Consider the following 20268-nt stretch of genomic DNA (forward strand, 5'->3'; position numbering starts at 1 on the left):
TCCCAAGTCTCTTTGCACTTTTGATTTCTGAAGTTTCTCCCCATTTAGAAAGTAGTCCATACCAAAGTGTATGACCTCACACTTGCCCACGTTGTCCTCTACCTGCTACTTCTTTGCCCATTCTCCTAACCTGTCCAAATCCTTCTGCAGCCTCCGTGCCTCTTCAATGCTACCTGTCCCTCTGCCTATCTATGTATCATCTGCAAACTTAGCCAGAATGCCCTTAATTCCTTCATCTAGATCATTAATGTATAAAGTGAAAAGTTGTGGTCCCAGCACTGAGCCTTGTGGAACACCATTTGTTACAGGCTGCCATCCTGAGAAAGACCTTATTAATCCCACTTTCTGCTTTCTGCCAGACAGTCAAGCTTCTATCGATGCTAGTACTCTGCTTCTGACACCGTAGGCCCTTATCTTGCTCAATAGCCTCCTGTCCAACACCTTGTCAAAGGTTTCTTGAAGTCCAGGTAGATAGCATCCATTGGCTCTCCTTGGTCTCACCTGCCTGTTACTTCCTCAAAGAATTCTAACAGATTCATCTGACATGACCTCCCCTTGATGAAACCATGCAAACTCCGCCCTATTTTACCACACACTTCTAAGTATTCAGAAATTTCGTCCTTCACAATGGGTTCCAAGATTTTACCTATGACCGAGGTTACATTAATTGGCCTGTAATTTTCCATCTTTTGCCTTGCTCCCTTTTTAAACAATGGTGTCATGTTCACAATTTTCCAATCCTCTGTGACCCTCCCTGATTCTAGCAATTCCTGAAAGACCGCTTCCACTACTTCTTCAGCTACCTCCCTTAGAACTCTGAGGTGTAGTCCATCTATTCCATGGATTTATCCGCCTTCAGGCCATTCATTTTTTCTAGCACCTTGTCCTTGGTGATGGCCATCATATTCAGCTCTGCCCCCTCACTCTCAAAGTTTTGGGATATTACTTGTATCTTCCATTGTGAAGACTGACACAAAGGAATTATTCAGTTTCTCAGCTATTTTCTTGTTCCCCACTACTATTTTCTCCAGCATCATTTTCCAGTAGCCCAATGTCCACTTTTGCTTCCCTTTTGCCTTTTATATATCTAAAGAATCTCTAACAGTCTTCCTTTATATTACTAGCTAGCTTATCCGCATATTTAATCTTCTCCCTCTTCATTTGTTTTTTTTTTGTTGCCCTCTGTTGGTCTTGTTGGCTTCCCAATCCTCTGGTTTCCCACTGTCCTTCACCACATTATATACATTTTGTTTTGCTTTTATGCTATCCCTGACTTCCCTAATAAGCCATGGTTGTCTCATCCTCCCTGTACCATGCTTCTTTTTCCTCAGGATGAATCTCTGACTTGTCTCCTGAATTATCCCAGAAACTCCTGACATTGCTGTTCCACTGTCTTTCCTGCTAGGCTGCTCGCCCAGTCAAATCTACCCAGCTCCTCCCTCATGCCTCTGCAGTTGCCTTTATTCAGATGTAATACCGTTACCTCGGATTCTACCTCTGATTTCTACCTCTGAAATAAACAGTAATGGGCTGAATTTTGTGGTAAACATTATGGTGAGACTAAAAAGGGAGGTCTGCAGATGCTGGAGATCAGAGCTGAAAATGTGTTGCTGGTTAAAGCACAGCAGGTCAGGCAGCATCCAAGGAACAGGAAATTCGACGTTTCGGGCCAGAGCCCTTCATCAGGAATGAGGAGAGGGTGCCAGGCAGGCTAAGATAAAAGGTAGGGAGGAGGGACTTGGGGGAGGGGCGATGGAGATGTGATAGCTGGAAGGAGGTCAAGGTGAGGGTGATAGGCCGGGGTGGGGTGGGGGCAGAGAGGTCAGGAAGAGGATTGCAGGTTAGGAGGGCGGTGCTGAGTTCAAGGGAATCGACTGAGACAAGGTGGGGGGAGGGGAAATGAGGAAACTGGAGAAGTTGATGAACAAAGAAGTCCATCTTCCGCAACTACACTGGCACTATCCCCCACCTTTTCCTCCGCTACATCGATGACTGTATCGGCGCTGCCTCGTGCTCCCACGAGGAGGTTGAACAGTTCATCAACTTTACCAACACCTTCCATCCTGACCTCAAATTCACCTGGACTGTCTCAGACTCCTCCCTCCCCTTCCTAGACCTTTCCATTTCTATCTCGGGCGACCGACTCAACACAGACATTTACTATAAACCGACTGACTCCCACAGCTACCTGGACTACACCTCCTCCCACCCTGCCCCCTGTAAAAACTCCATCCCATATTCCCAATTCCTTCGTCTCCGCCGCATCTGCTCCCAGGAGGACCAGTTCCAGTACCGTACAGCCCAGATGGCCTCCTTCTTCAAGGACCGCAGATTCCCCCCAGATGTGATCGACGATGCCCTCCACCGCATCTCCTCCACTTCCCGCTCCTCCGCCCTTGAGCCCCGCCCTTCCAACCGCCACCAAGACAGAACCCCACTAGTTCTCACCATCGCCAGAACATAACAACACGACAGTTGGAGGAAGAGCGCTTCATCTTCCGCCTGGGAACCCTCCAGCCACAAGGGATAAACTCAGATTTCTCCAGTTTCCTCATTTTCCCTCCCCCCACCTTGTCTCAGTCGATTCCCTTGAACTCAGCACCGCCCTCCTAACCTGCAATCCTCTTCCTGACCTCTCCGCACCCACCCCACTCCGGCCTATCACCCTCACCTTGACCTCCTTCCACCTATCACATCTCCACCGCACCTCCCCCAAGTCCCTCCTCCCTACCTTTTATCTTAGCCTGCTCAATTATGGTGAGACTATCAACATTCCCTATTATTAAACTGGACAGCACCTTGCAGTATGTCACATGTGTAGTTAAGTATGGGATTCAGGAGGTTGCTGTTTGAACTGTCCACTGCCTGATGTTTTTCTGTGCTGGTAATCTCACAGAAGAACTTAAGTAGGTAATACATAGATGGACAAGAAATTGTAACACCTAAGGAATAGATACCCAAAACACTCACAAAACAATATAAAACTTGTCTATTCCAGTGTATGTAAATACTTAGCAGCAAGAAACATCTTAAATTCTGCCAAACAACTACTTTGGCACTGAAATAGCATTGTATGAATATGTAGACCCCTTCTTTCAGAGTTAATTGATTATTTATTCATTTTTAAATAACTTAATTTTTTAAATTTTAACTTTCTTTTCTTTTATCTTCCTCTCTTAATTCAGTCTGTCTTTCCTTCAGTTTATTTCTCTTTCCATAAATATCCTAACTTGTATTTCCTTTTTCAAAGTAATTATGTTTCAATCTGAATTCATCAGTCTGATTGATTATATTGTTAAATAATTGCTGTGTTTACACAGATTTCTAGATCCCCTGCTTCCTTTGGTTTTCCAATGACAAGAAGTTATGGGGCAAAATCCCAATGGACATGTGTGAGCTAGTGTCAATGTAATGAAATGATGTAATTAATTAATTTATCATTGATCAAGCTTTTAAAGATAATGTTTCATACATAAATTGAAATTACAAATTCATTCGAGAATCAATTGGATACATATCAGTAGAAATTGGACAATTTTATTTTTGCGAATAAATGTAACAAAGGGTGTGATTCTTGTTTCTGGCATCACATGTTGCAATTTAACGTTAGTGTGCTCAAGTGAATGCTGGTAGGGGGAGATGATGCCATATGATTCAACTTCTGTTATGTATAATTATTATTTTATCCTGAAGTTGTGCTAATTTATCTTGTATCATTGAATTTCAAGACACATTGGACAACAGTTTTAGAAAGTTAATTTTGTTTGTTTAATTTCAATTTTGTTCCAGTGGAGGATAAGATAATTCTTTATTTTGATGTCAGTGGCCTACTGAGCATTTCTGAGCTGCAGTGTCAATCTGGCAGGACATTCATTAAAAAAAACTTGTAAAGGATAAATCGCTTAAGTATTTTTTTCACACTTTTACTGTAACATAAACTCTAAACTTAAAACATTTACTTGAACTGTAACAAAAGAACACTGCACTTAGCCAAAGTTTGCAAGAAACTAAATCTGCTTCACGATGGGAAATGTCCTGCAGATCCTACATCTGATCACTAATTTCTGGGTAACTGCAGGAATGTGTGTTGACATAAGGAAGGTTTGCACTCACTGCTAATCTTAGCCCCTCCAATATTGCCATACAATCTCAATTCACTCATAAAGAATGATCATTTAAGTGAACCACCAGAGAACAGCAAACATCTACTGAATCACACCCTCATTATATCAGTCTGATCAGGAAAAGAGGGTAAAAATGGAAAGGTATAATTACAGAAGGAAATCTAAACACAATGTGAGATTGATTGCATACAATAGTTACAAAACATTTTATGGGACATCTCATGTAGCAGCATATATACTACTTATGTTATACCATTGCTACCCACTAAGTCCATTACTTGGCCAGTTATTGCAGTGAGATAAATGTGTTAAATGGAGCCCTGATCCACAGTACTTATCATACACATCATACAATTTCATAATAACATTTAGAAGCATGCAACTCCATGTGGATAATGCCTTTTCAAGGAGTTCTTTGAATGGTAGACCTATGAGATTTTAGGCGAGTGGGTATACCATGTAGGAGAAAGTCAACAAAAGAGGTAAATACTGCCAAGTGTAAATATTTTTAATCAACCTGTTCAGACATATTATAGTACACCTCTGGAGCAAGTAGGGCTTGAAGCTAGGCCTCTGGCTTGGAGCTAGGGATGCTGCCAATGTGCCATAAGAACCTGCCAACTAGTTACAACTTGAGTAGCTGGAGCAATGTTAATGTATACAGCTGGATTTAATGCCCTAGATTAGGTTGTCATAAAAATACCTGTTTCTGAATGCTTACAAAGTAAGGATCTGCTAGATGTTTGTGCAAGCACATACTTAATGTAAAGGCTGAACTTAAGAACAATAACTTGTATTTATAGAGGATCTTTAACATAGAAGAATGACTCAATGTGGAGGACAGTTCTATAGTCAGATAACAATCATCAATGAGGCATAGCATGGTGAACGAGTTTAGTTTAAGGTAGGCCTTCAATCACAAGAGAATTGGAAAAGTGGAAAGGTTTTGGGAGGGAATTTCAACTATTGTGATCTAGATAACTGAAGACATGGTTGTTAGAAGCGATACATTGATTTGAACAGATGCAGAGTTCTTGGAGAATAAAGGAAGAGGGTAAGTAGTCTTTTTTAATTGAATACAGCATGCAGCATAGAAATAGACCTTGAGCAGAGCAGGTCAATACTGATGTTTCTGCTCCAAAGGAGCTCTCATCCTTCTTCATCTAATACTATTAACATAACCTTTTCTTAGTGTATTTACTTAATTTCCACTTAAATGCATCCGTAGTATAGTTGACTACTGTGTCACTTACACATTCCTATCTGTAAATGCTAGCTCACTTGATATGATTAAAATGATATAAACCATAAAGAGATAATCTCTTTCTTTTCTTCCTGTGTAATGCTAAGCTGGAGACCTTTATTTCAAAACCACGTGGAAAAAGCCAGTTAATTATGTTGAGGCTTTGAAAATGTTGAACTCAAGGATCAGAATTTGGAAATTGTGGCTTTGGGATTTTTAAAAACATTCATTCACAGGATAAGGCAGTATTTATTGCCCAGAGGGCAATTAAGAGTAAACCACATTGTTGGGGGTCTGGAGCCATACATAGGCCAAACCAGGTAAAGATGGCAGTTTCCTTCCAAAGAGGGCATTAGTGAAGCAGATGGTTTTTTCCAACAATGGATTCATGGTCATCATTAGATTCTTAATTTCAGATTTTTTTTATTGAATTCATATTCTACCATCTGCCATGACAGAATTTGAACCTCGGTCCCCAGAAGATTATCTGGGTCTCCGGATGAACAGTCCAGCAATAATACCATTCGGCTATTGCCAGCCCTTTAGCTTCGTGGAATTCAGAGAGCAGGAGAGCAATGGATGAATGGATCTTGTTGCAGAACAGCTTACAGGCAACAGACATTTGGATGAGTTAAAGTGTACCAAATGTGGAGGAAGAGAGACCAGCAAGGGTATTGGAATAGATGAGTTGAGATGCGGCAAAAGTGTGGAATAGAGCATCTGCAGCAGGAACTGCGACAGGCAATATTATGAACATGCAAGTCAGTTGTATTTGTGTTTGACAGAAGATGAGATTAGAAGTTCAACTCTGGGTCAAAAAGCACTCTGAAGTTGTGGACAGTCTGACTGGATAGGAGGCAATAGCTGTTGATTGGGGAGGAATCAACTTCCAGGATAGTAAGGTATAATAACCAGGGCCCAGGGCTATTGTGCTCAGGTTGTCAGCAGAAACCAGGGTCCAGAGCAGTTTCTGGGCCAATGGTTTTTTTTCTTTGTGTAATCAGTAGCACAGGACTGAGGTTTGCAGCAGGGGTAACTGATAATGACTTCAGTCTTTTCATTGTTTACTTGGAGGAAATTGTGCTTTACGTGGGGCTAACTATCAGAGAATCTGTCTGACAACATGAAGGTAATAATCGCAAAGGCTGAGCTACATATCACAAGCATACAAACAAACTCCAATCCCATATCTTCACATGATGTTGCATGGGGGCAGAATCTTGAGGAACTAGAGTAGCCCCAACAATTGATCCTTGAACGCCTCTGGAGTCATAGTGCAAAGGTTGAAAAATTTTGAGTTGATAAGTAAGAGTTAAACCAAGCAACATGATTCCATTCACCTGGATGATGAGGGGAGGCAGAGGAGAAAAATACGGTTGTGGACAATCTCAGAGGTTAGAGAGAGACTGAGAAGGATGAGGTGTGGTTTTGCACCATAATTGTAGAAGACATTATTTGAAACTTAGGACAGTTTCAGGGCAGTAATAGGAATAAAAATCTGATTGGAGATATGGTGCTTGAGTTCAGGAGATGTACTGTAACCTGTTTAAGGCCTTTAGCAAGAAGGTTTTGATGAGGCAGTAGTTTAGTAGGCTTTGACAGTGAAGTGGGGTGGGGCATGAGGTGATAAGGGAGAGGCAATTGGATGAATGGCTTAAATTGTACTGACAAACAAGTACAAAAACTGTTTTTGGAGGTGAGTGAGAAAGTGGCAGAGAAGAGTGTGTAAGGAAACAATACACAGTAGAGAAAGGAACTGAAGGTCATCTTTGTTGATCAGATTTGGACCTTAAATGATAAATCATTTGGCATGGAGAAGGGTTGACAATAATGACATGATCCAATAGATCTGACAATGAGTAGTTAAATTATCTGTGTACAGGTATGCTATAGTTTCAGCCCCTTGGACTTAAATTAGCAAAAATTGAAAACCGCCAGTTGGAAGAGATCCTATATTGATGGTAACATGTGGGTAAAATATAAAAAGTAATTCCTGTTGGAACAATGTACGTTAGCTAAATTGAGCACACTGACCTAATAAAAATTGAGTTGGGAGGTGATGGTATGTCTCTGATCTGTCAATTGACAGTAGAGTTGCCAACTGTGATTAAGTGCATTGTTGGAAATTTAATCAAATGACTTGACCTCATGATCCAGCCATTAGTTGGTCAATGCACGCATCTGGTAATGCACTACCTTCATCAGCTAATTGGAAAGCAGAACCTTTCATTACCCAGTTGAACAATGCTTGACTGTCAGCCAAACATTCCCCTGCTGATATTGTTATAATTGGTAAAGAATATATTCAAAGAAAATCATAAAAAATTTTAATGTCCCAATGATATTCCTCCATGCTGAATATAGCAGTGGTCTGGATATTGATTTTTAAATCCCTGGAGATTCCAGAGCACTCCTAGAGGGTTGACAATAATGGCCAATGGTCACTGTGAGGCTTCTTATATCCTCAGAACTCTCTATCCCATATTCAATGATAAAAATTTCCGAGGAAAGTATGAAGGAGCAGGTTGTGTCCTTAAGCACTGAGACAGTATCTGGATCGTTAGGTCTTTGACCCTTTTTCTCTGTGGAGACTACAATTACAAGTAAAATGAACAATCAATAATCTAGTCCTTCAGCCACACACACATGGTTCTTCAGAACCTGGCCTGAGTCATCCTTTATAATTAAACCAATTGCATGGAAAGTTGCTTTTGAAGTCTGGTGTCTTGCAACTAGAAATAATCTATAAAAGTGGGTCTCTACACATCATGTCTGATGATAAAAGTTACAAAGTGTTGCTGTGTTGCTGAGAAAGTCAATCAAACTGACTACACTTTGTAAGTCATAGACATGCTTAAAAGTAACTTTTTGAACAAGACCAGATGTAACTATGTCATGAAGTTCTACAACACAGAAGGAGACCATTTGGCTCATCATGACAATGATATATAAGTTTCTAATTAGCGTTCTAGCCTCCTGCTCTTCTCCATAATGGTACAAATATTTTCCATTAAAATATTTATTCCATATCCTTTTGAAAGTTCATGGAACACAGAACAGAAAATAGAACACTATAGAACAGGAACACTACAGCACAGGAACACCATGTCTGTGTCAACCACAATATTATTCTCAACCAATTCCATCTGCCTGCATATGGTCCCTATCTCTCTATTCTTGACCTGTTCATGTGTCTGTCTAAATGACTCTTAAACTTTACTGTTGTATCTGCTCCTATCGAATCCGGCTCCAACTACATAGTAAATAAAATATGTAACAATATATATTCTTAAAATATATATATATATATATATATGCAGAGTCTTTGATATTTGAGCTACCTTAACTATTTAAGGAAGGAAGCTCCAAAAATTAAACACAAATAGAGAAATAATATTACCACATGCCTCTATCACCTAATGAAACAGTTACTGAGAATTAAAAAGGAGCCCTTGAAAACTAAAACGTAGCCCCTGAAAATCAAAATTATCTTTAAAAAAATTATTGAAGAGCTCCTTGAAAGAAACAAATTATATTGATCCTTTCTGGCAAATAAAATGTAAGCATTTGGAAATTTGAAAGTGCAGCTGATTGTAATGTGAATTCTTTTTTCCATTGCAGATGCAGAAGGAAAGAGGTCAGAAGGTGGAAAAGTGGTCTGTCAGCCTGATGATGGATTCAAGGAAGTTTAGTTGTTAATGTGATGGCAGAAGTGGTGGGCCATGTCAGATAACAAGGTTGAAAGGGTGGCTACAAATAAATATAGAATTATATGGAGAGACAACTTAGAGGTCAGTGAGAAGGAAACCAGTTTGGATGAACATTGAAAGTAGCAAGAATGAAGAGTTATTTAGTGCAGAGGAAACTGAGACGGGATCTGGGACCACAGTTGAGATAAAGAGAGGCAACGTGTCTTGAATTAACTGAAGTGTTCAAATAGGGAGAATGTGCCAGTGGAGTAGCGGAGGTGGGGGAAATAATGCATGATTTGGTGATAAGATTACTGTATATAAAAGGGGTGGGGGTGGGAGAGGCCAGGGGAGGACTGGTATTTACAGAATTGTAAATTGCACGCAAGTGAAGAATCACTCAGGAATTCAGTTGGTCAAAGAATAGACTGTTGGGGTTCATGCCCAGTGGCTCAGGCATGCTAGAACTTCCAAATAATTTACTGATAACACAGAAAAACTAATTACAATCATTTTGGCATCTAATAATACTGTCAAAGGTGTGACTAAGATGGTTTCAGAGCAGAGTTCTGTGATTACATAAAAAAGTTCACCATTGTTTTAATATACTGCAGGTATGTGAAAGGGGCCCTACATTTTTTTTTGGAACAGTCCCCAGCAATGTATAGTCCAACCTGACCAGAGAGTGCAAGCTTGATATCATCCTACTTCCGCATGTACAATTCTGACTGCAGATCTTAAATAATGACGGCACTGCAAGTTGTAAGATGAAATGTATTAGTTAGAACATTACATATTCTCCACAGTATCTGCTTATGATCTTGCAGCGTAAATTAAACAAAAGCTGTACAAAGCTGTCTACGAGGTCAACTCTTTGTTCTCGGCTGCACTTGTGTCTACTGTAGACTGTAGTTTTTGCTGATTTGTGTGGTGTTGCCAATGAAACAAAGCAAAGAGCTGGAGTCAGCTTCTGCTGCTTCAGTGTAATGACATTTTGTTTTGTTTATCCCTTTATGATCTAACCTGTTTGAAAAGAAAGAAAATTCAAAAAGCAAATCCATTGGATATATAAATAGGATGAACTGAGGTTGAAACATCACTTTTCATATTCTCTCTTGTCTGGCAAAAGATTGAGCTGTTTCTGGGTGAGCCATTATAATACTTCCAAAAAGTTAAACTTATGAACTGTTGTGAAAACTTCATAAAATATAAAATTTTAGGAAAAATCAAGTTAAGCAAATATGTATAAAACCATTTAGCAACTAAAGCAAAATAAATTGATTATATTTCAATTATTGTTTTAACAGTTGTCACAATGTCTCACACTGGAACTCAGGGTAGTATTGGAAGCCATTCTGCTTCAAGTCTTCGCACTAACAGGGTAGGTGTATTGGTGGGTTTCTATTTCAATTTTATAAATTATCTATTAGTGATATTAGAGTAGGTGCAGTTTAGTGCAAATGAAGATTTATTATTAAGTAACAGTTCCTGTTATAGAAGTATCTTAATGTGAGCAAACTTAGAAAGTTTGTGACAGGTATGATCCAGGGTCAGTCCACTTACTGACTGACACTCCATAGCATACACAATGAGGTTTTGACAATCAGTAAGCATTGTTATTGTGAAGTATTTTGCATTGCACTTACTGTATCTCTCTACTTCGAAATTCATTTGCCTAAAATAATTTTACCAAACTTTAACTTCCTGCAAATAGTTATGGTTTTAAATTGGCATAGTCTAAAATATCAGTTTTAACTTCCCTCTTATTGAATTATACATGTTTGGGAAGGAACAAGCCAAAGGTATATTCAAATCAACCTGTTTGGAGAAGATATTATACACCTCTGGAGCAGCTGAACTTGAACCCTAGGCCTCCTGGCTCAGAGGTAGGGACACTATCAATATACCACAATAGCCCTATGAGCAAGCCCATTCTCTATTGCTCAAGTGATCACAGGTGACTATCCTTCATTGGTGCTCTGAGACGGCGTGGACTTGAATTTAATATAAATTGCAGTCAAAACCAATCCTGACTTTAATAATGACTACATGTGAGCAGCAGTCATCTGATAATAAGAGAGGGTGAGAATTCTGGCTACTTCCTGAACTACCCATTTACCCAAGTACTGAGATCTGAACTAACTTGCCAAACACAGATGTTGAATACAAGACCCCGCTGCTCCATATCTCAGTGGCACACAAAACATTCACATACCCAGCGAACCATTATCATTGCTGTTCATAGTATACTTTTTTGAATTAATAATGCAAGGAAAGGTTTTAAGTGCATGATTTATACTTTAATTTTAATGCTTCAATCATAAGATGTTAACTGAAATTCCTTTGTGCCATTTTTGTTCTTAGATAATCATATATGAGTATGAAAACTTCCAAGGTCGCAGGATGGATATCAATACAGAGTGCAGAAACATCTGTGATCGGGGGTTCGATAAAGTGGGGTCCATCCGTGTTGAGTGTGGACCGTAAGAGCTTGCTTTGAGAATCGATTTGTGTGTTCTGTAGTGCAACTATATATTAATTTTCCTGATGCATTGGCATTTTTCCCAGCTTTTGCAGGTGGACACAGTTCCTTTTGTTTAAGCCTCAGGGTCCTGAATACTTATGATTCAGCTTATTGGTAGTGAGTCAATAGTAAGTCAGGATGAGACCTATTTCTTTTACAATACATATTTATGCTGACATACTTATCTTCTGAAGCTCTGCCTCAGATTTTGAGGGCGTAACATATGTCACAGAATGGTGATCTTCAAATAGGGAGTGCACAACACACCTCCTACACTTAACTAATATGAGACTACAAATTCAGAGATGAGGCATTCATATTTTGATTTGCATATACATAAATAAGTAATACCACTTCCTACAATTATGTTATCAATTTATACAACATTATGGTTGCCCAGGGAACAGTAACCCTCTGGTACCTGGCCAAAATGGTTACATCTGGTTTACCACATTGAGCATCAGTAGAATATTTGTGCCTTAGAAATTACATTATAAACCTTGGCTTACAAGTTGTGGGAACACATTAACTACGTTATGAAACACAGAACTTCGATTAATCATTGTAATTCTGCACTCGTGACGATTAGTCAGTGAGTATATTCAAGATCCATTGACGCATGACAAATTGCATATTTTTAGTTTTTCAACTTGAATCTTTCAACATGCATTTCATTTTACAAAGCATTATCCTTTTTATTAAATTGGTTTATTGTGTAACATGCAAGGACAAACTTGATTTTGTTGCAATAATTTATTTATCAGGTGGGTGGGTTATGAACAGCAGAACTTCTGTGGTGAGATGTTCATGCTGGAGAAGGGAGAATATCCTCGTTGGGACTCCTGGTCCAACAGCTATCGCACTGACTGTATGATGTCTTTCAGACCTGTAAGAATGGTAAGTTTTACTGCAAGAGTTCATATTGCACATCTATAAAGAATTTTCTAAAAAGTTAGATAAGAATTGGAAATGGCCTATATTTGGGCATGTGGATAATGGATTTTAACCTGCCCATGCCCATTTTATTGAGGGCAGCACAGAAACTTAGTGGTGACCCCCTCTCTGTAAAGACTGTTTCTTTTTTATTCTTCTATATTGACTGAAATGGGAAAAGGACTGTTTCAAAAGTCAAGGATTTCTGAAAGATTACAATATTTTTTCAAAGCAAGTTAGCTGCCCCTCATTGTAAGTGCTGTTTACAGCTATTGGTTCTAACATTGGGGAAAAACATTGTTACAGAAAAGCTGGAACCATGGGATTATGTACAAATGGAGATTTGGCTGCCATTAAGTAGCTGATTAGTCTGTAAAATGGTGACCAGTTATTGATGATAAAAGCCACCTGCCTGCCAACAACTGTGATTGATCCCCAGGGGGCTGAATAGGGGCTTGGGAATGTTTGGGTCAGAGGTCATCAGTTGTTGCTCTCCAATAAAAAGCACCTCAGACCTAAAGACAGTCAATTACTTCTCCTTATCAGTTGCATAAGCTGTGACTTTTAACTAATAAATCAAAAGCCTTTATGAGTGTCAACCAATCACCTTGTGCCTTCTACAAATCAGTTGAAGTATCTAGAGAGGGAAGGTAGAGAAGCAGAATTCTGATCAGCAAACCATGTGATCAGGGATCACTGAACTGCCTTTCCAGTCAGAAACATTCTGACAAAGGGTCCCTAGACTGGAAATCTTAACTCAGTTTTTCTCTCTACAGATACTATCAGATCTGTTGAGTTTCTCCAACATTTTCTGTTTTTGTTTCTGATTTCCAGCATTCACAGTTTTGTTTTTACTGCAGTAATTCCAACTGTTATAGAGTTATAGAGTCACAGAGATGTACAGCATGGAAACAGACCCTTCGGTCCAACCTGTCTATGCCATCCGGATATCCCAACCCAATCTAGTCCCACCTGCCAGCACCCGGCCCATATCCCTCCAAACCTTTCCTATTCATATACACAGCCAAATGCCTTTTAAATTTTGCAATTGTACCAGCCTCCACCACTTCCTCTGTCAGCGCATTCTATATCTGTACCACTCTGTGTGAAAAAGTTGCCCCTTAGGTCTCTTTTATATCTTTCCCCTCTCACCCTAAACCTATGCCCTCTAGTTATGGACTCCCCCAACCCTGGGAAAAGACTTTGTCTATTTATCCTATCCATGCCCCTCAAAATTTTATAAACCTCTCTAAGGTCACTCCTCAGCCTTCCATGCTCCAGGGAAAACAGCCCCAGCCTGTTCAGCCTCTCCCTCTAGCTCAAATCCTCCACCTCTAGCAACATCCTTGTAAATCCTTTCTGAACCCTTTCAAGTTTCACAACATGGAAGGAGACCAGAATTGCATGCAATATTCCAACAGTGGCCTAACCAATGTCCTGTACAGCCGCAACGTGACCTCCCAACTCCTGTACTCAATACTCTGACCAATAAAGGAAAGCATACCAAACACCTTCTTCACTATCCTATCTACCTGTGACTCCACTTTCAAGGAGCTATTAACCTGCACTCCAAGGTCTCTTTGTTCATTAACACTCCCTAGGACCTTACCATTAAGTGTATAAGTCCTGCTAAGATTTGCTTTCCCAAAATGCAGCACCTCACATTTATCTGAATTAAACTCCATCTGTCACTCCTCAGCCCATTGGCCCATCTGGTCCAGATCCTGTTGTAATCTGAGGTAACCTTCTTCACTAGGAGAAAGTGAGGACTGGAGTACCAGAGTTGAAAAATGTCATGCTGCAAAAACACAGCAGGCCAGGCAGCATCCAAAGAGCAGGAATTGGCTGAAGAAGGGCTTATGCCCGAAACGTCGATTCTCCTGCTCCTCGGATGCTGCCTGGCCTGCTGTGTTTTTCCAGCATGACATTTTTCAACTCTAACCTTCTTCACTGTCAACTACACCTCTAATTTTGGTATCATCTGCAAACTTACTAACTGTACCTCTTATGCTCACATCCAAATCATTTATGTAAATGATAAAGAGTAGTGGACCAGCACTGATCCTTGTGGCACTCCACTGGTCACAGGCCTCCAGCCTGAAAACAACCCTCAACCACCACCCTGCCGTCTACCTTTGAGCCAGTTCTGTATCCAAATGGCTAGTTTTCCCTCTACTCCATGAGGCCTAACCTTGCTTACGAGTCTCCCGTGGGGAACCTTGTTGAATGCCTTACTGAAGTCACATCTACTGCTCTGCCCTCATCAATCCTCTTTGTTACTTCTTCAAAAAACTCAATCATGTTTGTGAGACATGATTTTGTGGAATGCCAGGAGTTATGTGAATGCTTTTTTCCTGCAAGTTGGATACCTGGACCTGTAAATAACACTAGTAGTGATCCCATTTGTAGCTCTATGCATATTCCTTAGTGCACGACAGGTGAATGCATTGAATGGACACAATAACCAATGAAGACATTTAAAAGGGAAATTCATCCCTAATTTTCTGCTTCAATTAAATTTTACAACAGGACCCTGGCAATGTACTGGGACATCTTCAAACTTGAAGGATGGAGTGCCATCATATGATGTTGTGCATTTCTGTAAAAAGGAGAAGAACATTCCTAAGTAAATGAACAGAGAGGTTGTATCCAGTGCATTTACAGCCAAATGCGATCATTGGATATTCTTTTCTATGGAGACTAATAGTTTCTGATACCTAGCCCTTAGTTTATGCAAGCTGTTCAGGTTATTGGGTCAGCACCTTCACTAGGTGGTACCTGCTTCCTCTCTGACTGTCTGAACAGCACTTACCTTTCCCAGTGGAGCTGCCAGCTGATTCTTCAAGTGACCCACCTGCATGCTGTTCCATCTACAGCCACTTGGATGGCAAATGCAGTGGCAGCCTATCAATTAGTCACCTCCTTCAAAGTTAAGCCACCAAAGTGCGATGGCTTGGGATCTGGCAGTGATTACAATATTAAAGCTCTGGCACTCAGTGGAAAAATCTAGCTCAACATGAAGGCAACAAGAAAGGACATAGCCAGCAAAGAAATAGAAAGAAGATCCAAATGGATTTAGATGGTAATAGTTTAACTTCAGGGAGACCACTCCTCAGATGGGAGTTTGAGAAGGAGAGTCCTTCATTGTAGGAAAGGATTAGCTTAATTATTAGTATACTTATGACCACTAAATTAGGGAATTCAATTTATGGAGAAACATATAGAGAAATATATGAAATGAGTGAAAATGGAATCAGTATTGTTGAGGATTTAACCCTGATTATTCATTTATTGGATGTGCTGGCTGGGCCTGCAGTTGTTGCTCATCCCAGTTGATCTTGAGAAAGTGCTGGTGAGGATTGAAAAGATGGAAGGGATGGAGTTTTTACTGGACATATTGTGAATACTGTATATACAAGATTTATTTCTGTCAATTTGTTAAAAACCCAGCGGGGAGGAATTATTGCTACTAATGGATATTAAGCCAAAAACGGACATGATGTAAGCATGAGAGATCACCTTGAAATTAGTAATTGCAGAGAATGTTTAAGATTTAGTTCACATGAAGTCAGGAAATGAAAGTTATCATTTTGGTAAAAAATACAATGGAATCATTACTTACAATGCCTAAAACTGACAACTCATTACAGGATGGGCAGGACCATAAAATTTGCCTTCATGAGTGTGCTAACTTTGATGGAAGAAAAATGGAGATCTGTGATGAGGATATTCCCAGTCTCTGGGTTTACGGTTTCCAGGACAGAGTTGCCAGTATTAAAGTAATTGGTGGAACGTGAGTAACATTCCTTTTCTCTTTTAGGAAATCATATTTTTGTTTGGAAAAGTTGTAAAAGATAACCTTAGCATCTTAAAAATATCAGACCTCAATATCTGTTTTATCAAATAATTTACATTTATTTGTCATATAGAATAATAGCTCAGATCACTCCCTAAGAAAAAAGATAAAGATGCAAAACAGGAAACATTGAAGGATGTTGGAAGAAAACAAAAGCAACTGCAAAGAGGTTCATAAACGAATAAGAAATTGTGAGACAAGAAGGATTTTAGGGTTGACTTCAAAAGATTAACCTTGAATGAAGGGTCAAGTAGATTGGGACATATAATTGGCGAAGGTCATATAATTGGTAAAGTAATATCTTGAGGGATTGAGAATGAATGTGAGAACCCTTAAGGATAAAGGTGATGAATGCCACAAGTTCGTTTGAGAGACAACTCATGGGCAGTAACAATTGAAGAGTTGGAAGATTAATGTTGAGAAATAATGCTGATATTAATATAGTGAAATATTTCAACTCTTAAATCTGCAATATTTGATAAGGGAGTATATTGAATTATGGTTTGATGATCATTCAAAGAGATCATGAAATATTAATAAACAAAAACAAACTTAGATTAATTTTTACAAGTTAGCAAATGTGATAGTTGATGCAACTGTTTTAATTTTCCAGAAACCCATTAGATTCAGGGAAGGTTGCTTTAGCTTGGAAATATTTAACTTCTCTCCTCAAAAAGAGGGAGGCAGAAAGCAGAAAACTACAAGCCAGTTAATTTTCTTTCTGTCATAAGGGATTAAAGATATTAAAACAACATACTTGGGTAAATTCAAGGTAAAAAGTGTCGTGCTGGAAACACACAACAGGTCAGTCAGTATCTGAGGAGCAGGAGAATCGATGTTTCGGGCATAAGTGCTTCATCAGGAAATATTCAACTCCTGAAGAAGGGCTTATTCCTGAAACGTTGATTCTCCTGCTCCTTGGATGCTGCCTGACCTGCTGTGCTTTTCCAGCACCACACTCCAGACTCTGATCTCCAGCATCTGCAGTCCTCACTTTCTCTTAAATTCAAGGTAGTCAGGCAGAGGCATGGTTTTGTCAAAGGCAAATCATATTTATTTAATTTATTGGAGTTCTTTGAAGAAATAACTTGCAGTATGGATAAAGGGAAACCAATGGATGTATTGAACTTAGATTTCCAGAAGGCATTTGATAAGGTGTAATATCAAAGGTTATTGTGAAAGTTAAATACTCATAGTATAGGGGGTAACATATTGGTATGTATAGAAGATCGGCTGGCTAGCCGGAGGCAGAGAGTAGGAATAACTATCTTTTTTGGACTGGTTGGATTCCATGAGTGGTTTACCACAAGAATTGGTATTGGGGGTCTCAGTTGTTGATAATTTATATCAATGACTCGGTGAAGGTTTTGGAGGTATGGTGGCTAAAGTTGCTGATGGCACAAATTTAGGTAGGAAAGTGAACTGTGACGAAACGTAGAAAATAGGTCCCGAAGGAGGCCACTCGTCCCCTCGAGACTGCATCACCTTTCAATACAATCATGGCTGATCATGCATTCTCAGTATTTTATTCGCGCCTTCTCCTGATACCTCTTGATCCCTTTAGCCGCAAGGGACATGTCAAGCTCCCTTTGAATAAACTTAATGAACTGGTTGAATAAACAACAGCTTCCCTTAGAAGAAAATTCCACATATCCAGAACTGAGTGAAGAAATTCTTACTCATCTTAGTCCTGAATAGCCCTAAATGACTTAACTTCCCCACTCCTTTTTCAGACATAAGGAGCTACAAAGGGATATAGATAGGTTGACTAAGTTGACAAAGATTTGGAAAATGGAGTACAATGTGAATAAATGGGATGTTGTCCATTTTAGCAGAAAGTAGCATAAAGGAAGCACATTATCTAAATAGTGAGCATTTGCAGAGCATTAAGGTGCTAGTGCTTGAACTACAGCAAGTTAGCATGCAAATATATGAAGTTATCAGGAAAGCTAATAGAATGTTATGTTTTATTGTGAGGGATATTGAATGCAAGAGTGGGAAGGTTTGCCTCTGCTTTACAAGACATTGGTGAGACCGCATCTGGAGAACTGTGTATAATACCTAGGAAAGGATATTAATGTGTTCAGAGAAGTGTTCAGAGACTATTTAGAAGACTAATTGCTGAAATGAATAGATTGCCTCATAAAGAATGGCTCAACGGGTTAGACCTGTATCCTCTGGTATTTAAAAGAGTCAGAGATGACTCAATTGAAACACAAGATCCTGTCAGGACCTAACTAGGTGGACGTGAGAGGGATGTTGTGGGAGGTAATCTAGAACTAGGGGTCATAATTTATAGATAAAATCTCACTCAATTAAGACAGCGATGAGGAAATACTTTTTATCTCAGTGATTCAGTAGACACAGAATATTGAAGTATTTTTTAAGGCAGAGATGGATAGACTCTTTATTACTAATGGACTATAAGTATGTAGGAATGTACTGTTGAGGTTAAAATCCTATCAACTATCATCTTCTTGATGGTGCAGCAAGGTTAAAGGTGTGAGTGGCATAGTCTTGTTCTTTCTTCATGCAATTCACAACTTTAGTAAAGATACAAAAATGCAATTAATGTAACTGCACCAACTTGAGAGCGCGCCACATCAATACAGGCTTTTCCACTATTGGCTTCTTATAGTTTCTGAAAAACTTAAAGCATAGTTTACAGAAAATACATGTATATGAATACAATTGATGCAGTAGTTATATTTTACCTAATCTATACAAGAAATAATGGTAATTACTTGGTAACATAATTACAGATTTGCCCTCTAATTTTTTTTTGTATTTTGTAGGTGGGTCGGCTATGAATATCCAGGCTACAGGGGATATCAATACGTGCTAGAATGTGGATCATACAAACACTGGAATGAATGGGGTGCTCAACAGCCTTTGATTCAGTCCATGCGCCGTGTGAAGGATCAACAATGGTACAAAAGGGGTTGCTTTGAGTTTATAAACTGAAATAAATCATGCTTTTAGACAGCCATGGGAATAATTTTATTCTTTTCATATCAGGACCACAGAAATTAATATCCACTCATCCGGTGATAATTATTATATATAATTTCCCATTTTTAAGTTATAGCGGCGATTGTAGGGTCCATTATTTTCTTTTACTAGCAACAAATCTCAATTATTTTAGAGTTGCACCAAAAAATGATATCTGGTTTAAGTCCAACTTATATTTTGTCCCATGCCTTTAAAAACGCATTATAAATTCCTCTTTTTTGTGGCCCTGAATATGATTTTTGGAGAACGGGGAATGGATGATCTCCTACAGTGTGGATGGCTCTCCGCTGTGTCTTACTCAGGGATGCAGACATCTTTAGCAAACCTCACATCCATAACATTCAGTATTGATTTTTTGTTTCATTTCCGCTACTTTAAATATTTGTAGCTCATGTCATTCCTTTTATCAATAAAAGTAATCTCTGCTGTCTTACAGAGATAATAAAATTGTAACTTCAAATAGTTAGCCACAGTTGGTTAATTGTGTCATACTACATATGTACTACCATTCTGGAACCTTGATGAAACAAACATTTAGTATCATGTATCTGCAAACTGTCAATTTACAGGAACTTCCATTACAACCTACTTATTTTAAAACAAAGCATTGAAATTTAGTTGCTTATATAAATCCTACAATTGTCCATATGTACTAATTTGAAGAAACATAGGTGAAATAATTGGGCTTTAAAATCTTGGTGTTAAGCATCACCTGTGAGGATGCATCAAGGAAAATCTAGCAGGGATTGCATACAGGTTCACAGAACTTGCTTCTTTACTTTTTCCACTCATATCAAATAGCATGAAAGCTCGGACAGTTCCGTTGCTAAATGAGATGTAATCTAACAATACAAGCTATAGTATAGGTAGTTCCATTTAAACTCTTA

General features: G+C 39.1%; 1 protein-coding gene across 1 annotated transcript; it reads left to right on the forward strand.

Annotated features, from left to right (window-relative positions):
* Positions 1-10371: 10371 nt before the first annotated feature.
* Positions 10372-19333, forward strand: crybb1l3 (crystallin, beta B1, like 3). The gene is made up of 5 exons (XM_060848353.1): positions 10372-10437; positions 11421-11539; positions 12345-12477; positions 16164-16306; positions 19165-19333. The coding sequence occupies exons 1-5, from the start codon at positions 10372-10374 to the stop codon at positions 19331-19333; spliced, it is 630 nt and encodes a 209-aa protein (XP_060704336.1).
* The last annotated feature ends 935 nt before the right edge of the window (positions 19334-20268 follow it).

This window comes from Hemiscyllium ocellatum, chromosome 31 (assembly GCF_020745735.1).
Source record: "Hemiscyllium ocellatum isolate sHemOce1 chromosome 31, sHemOce1.pat.X.cur, whole genome shotgun sequence".
Lineage (NCBI taxonomy): Eukaryota > Metazoa > Chordata > Chondrichthyes > Orectolobiformes > Hemiscylliidae > Hemiscyllium > Hemiscyllium ocellatum.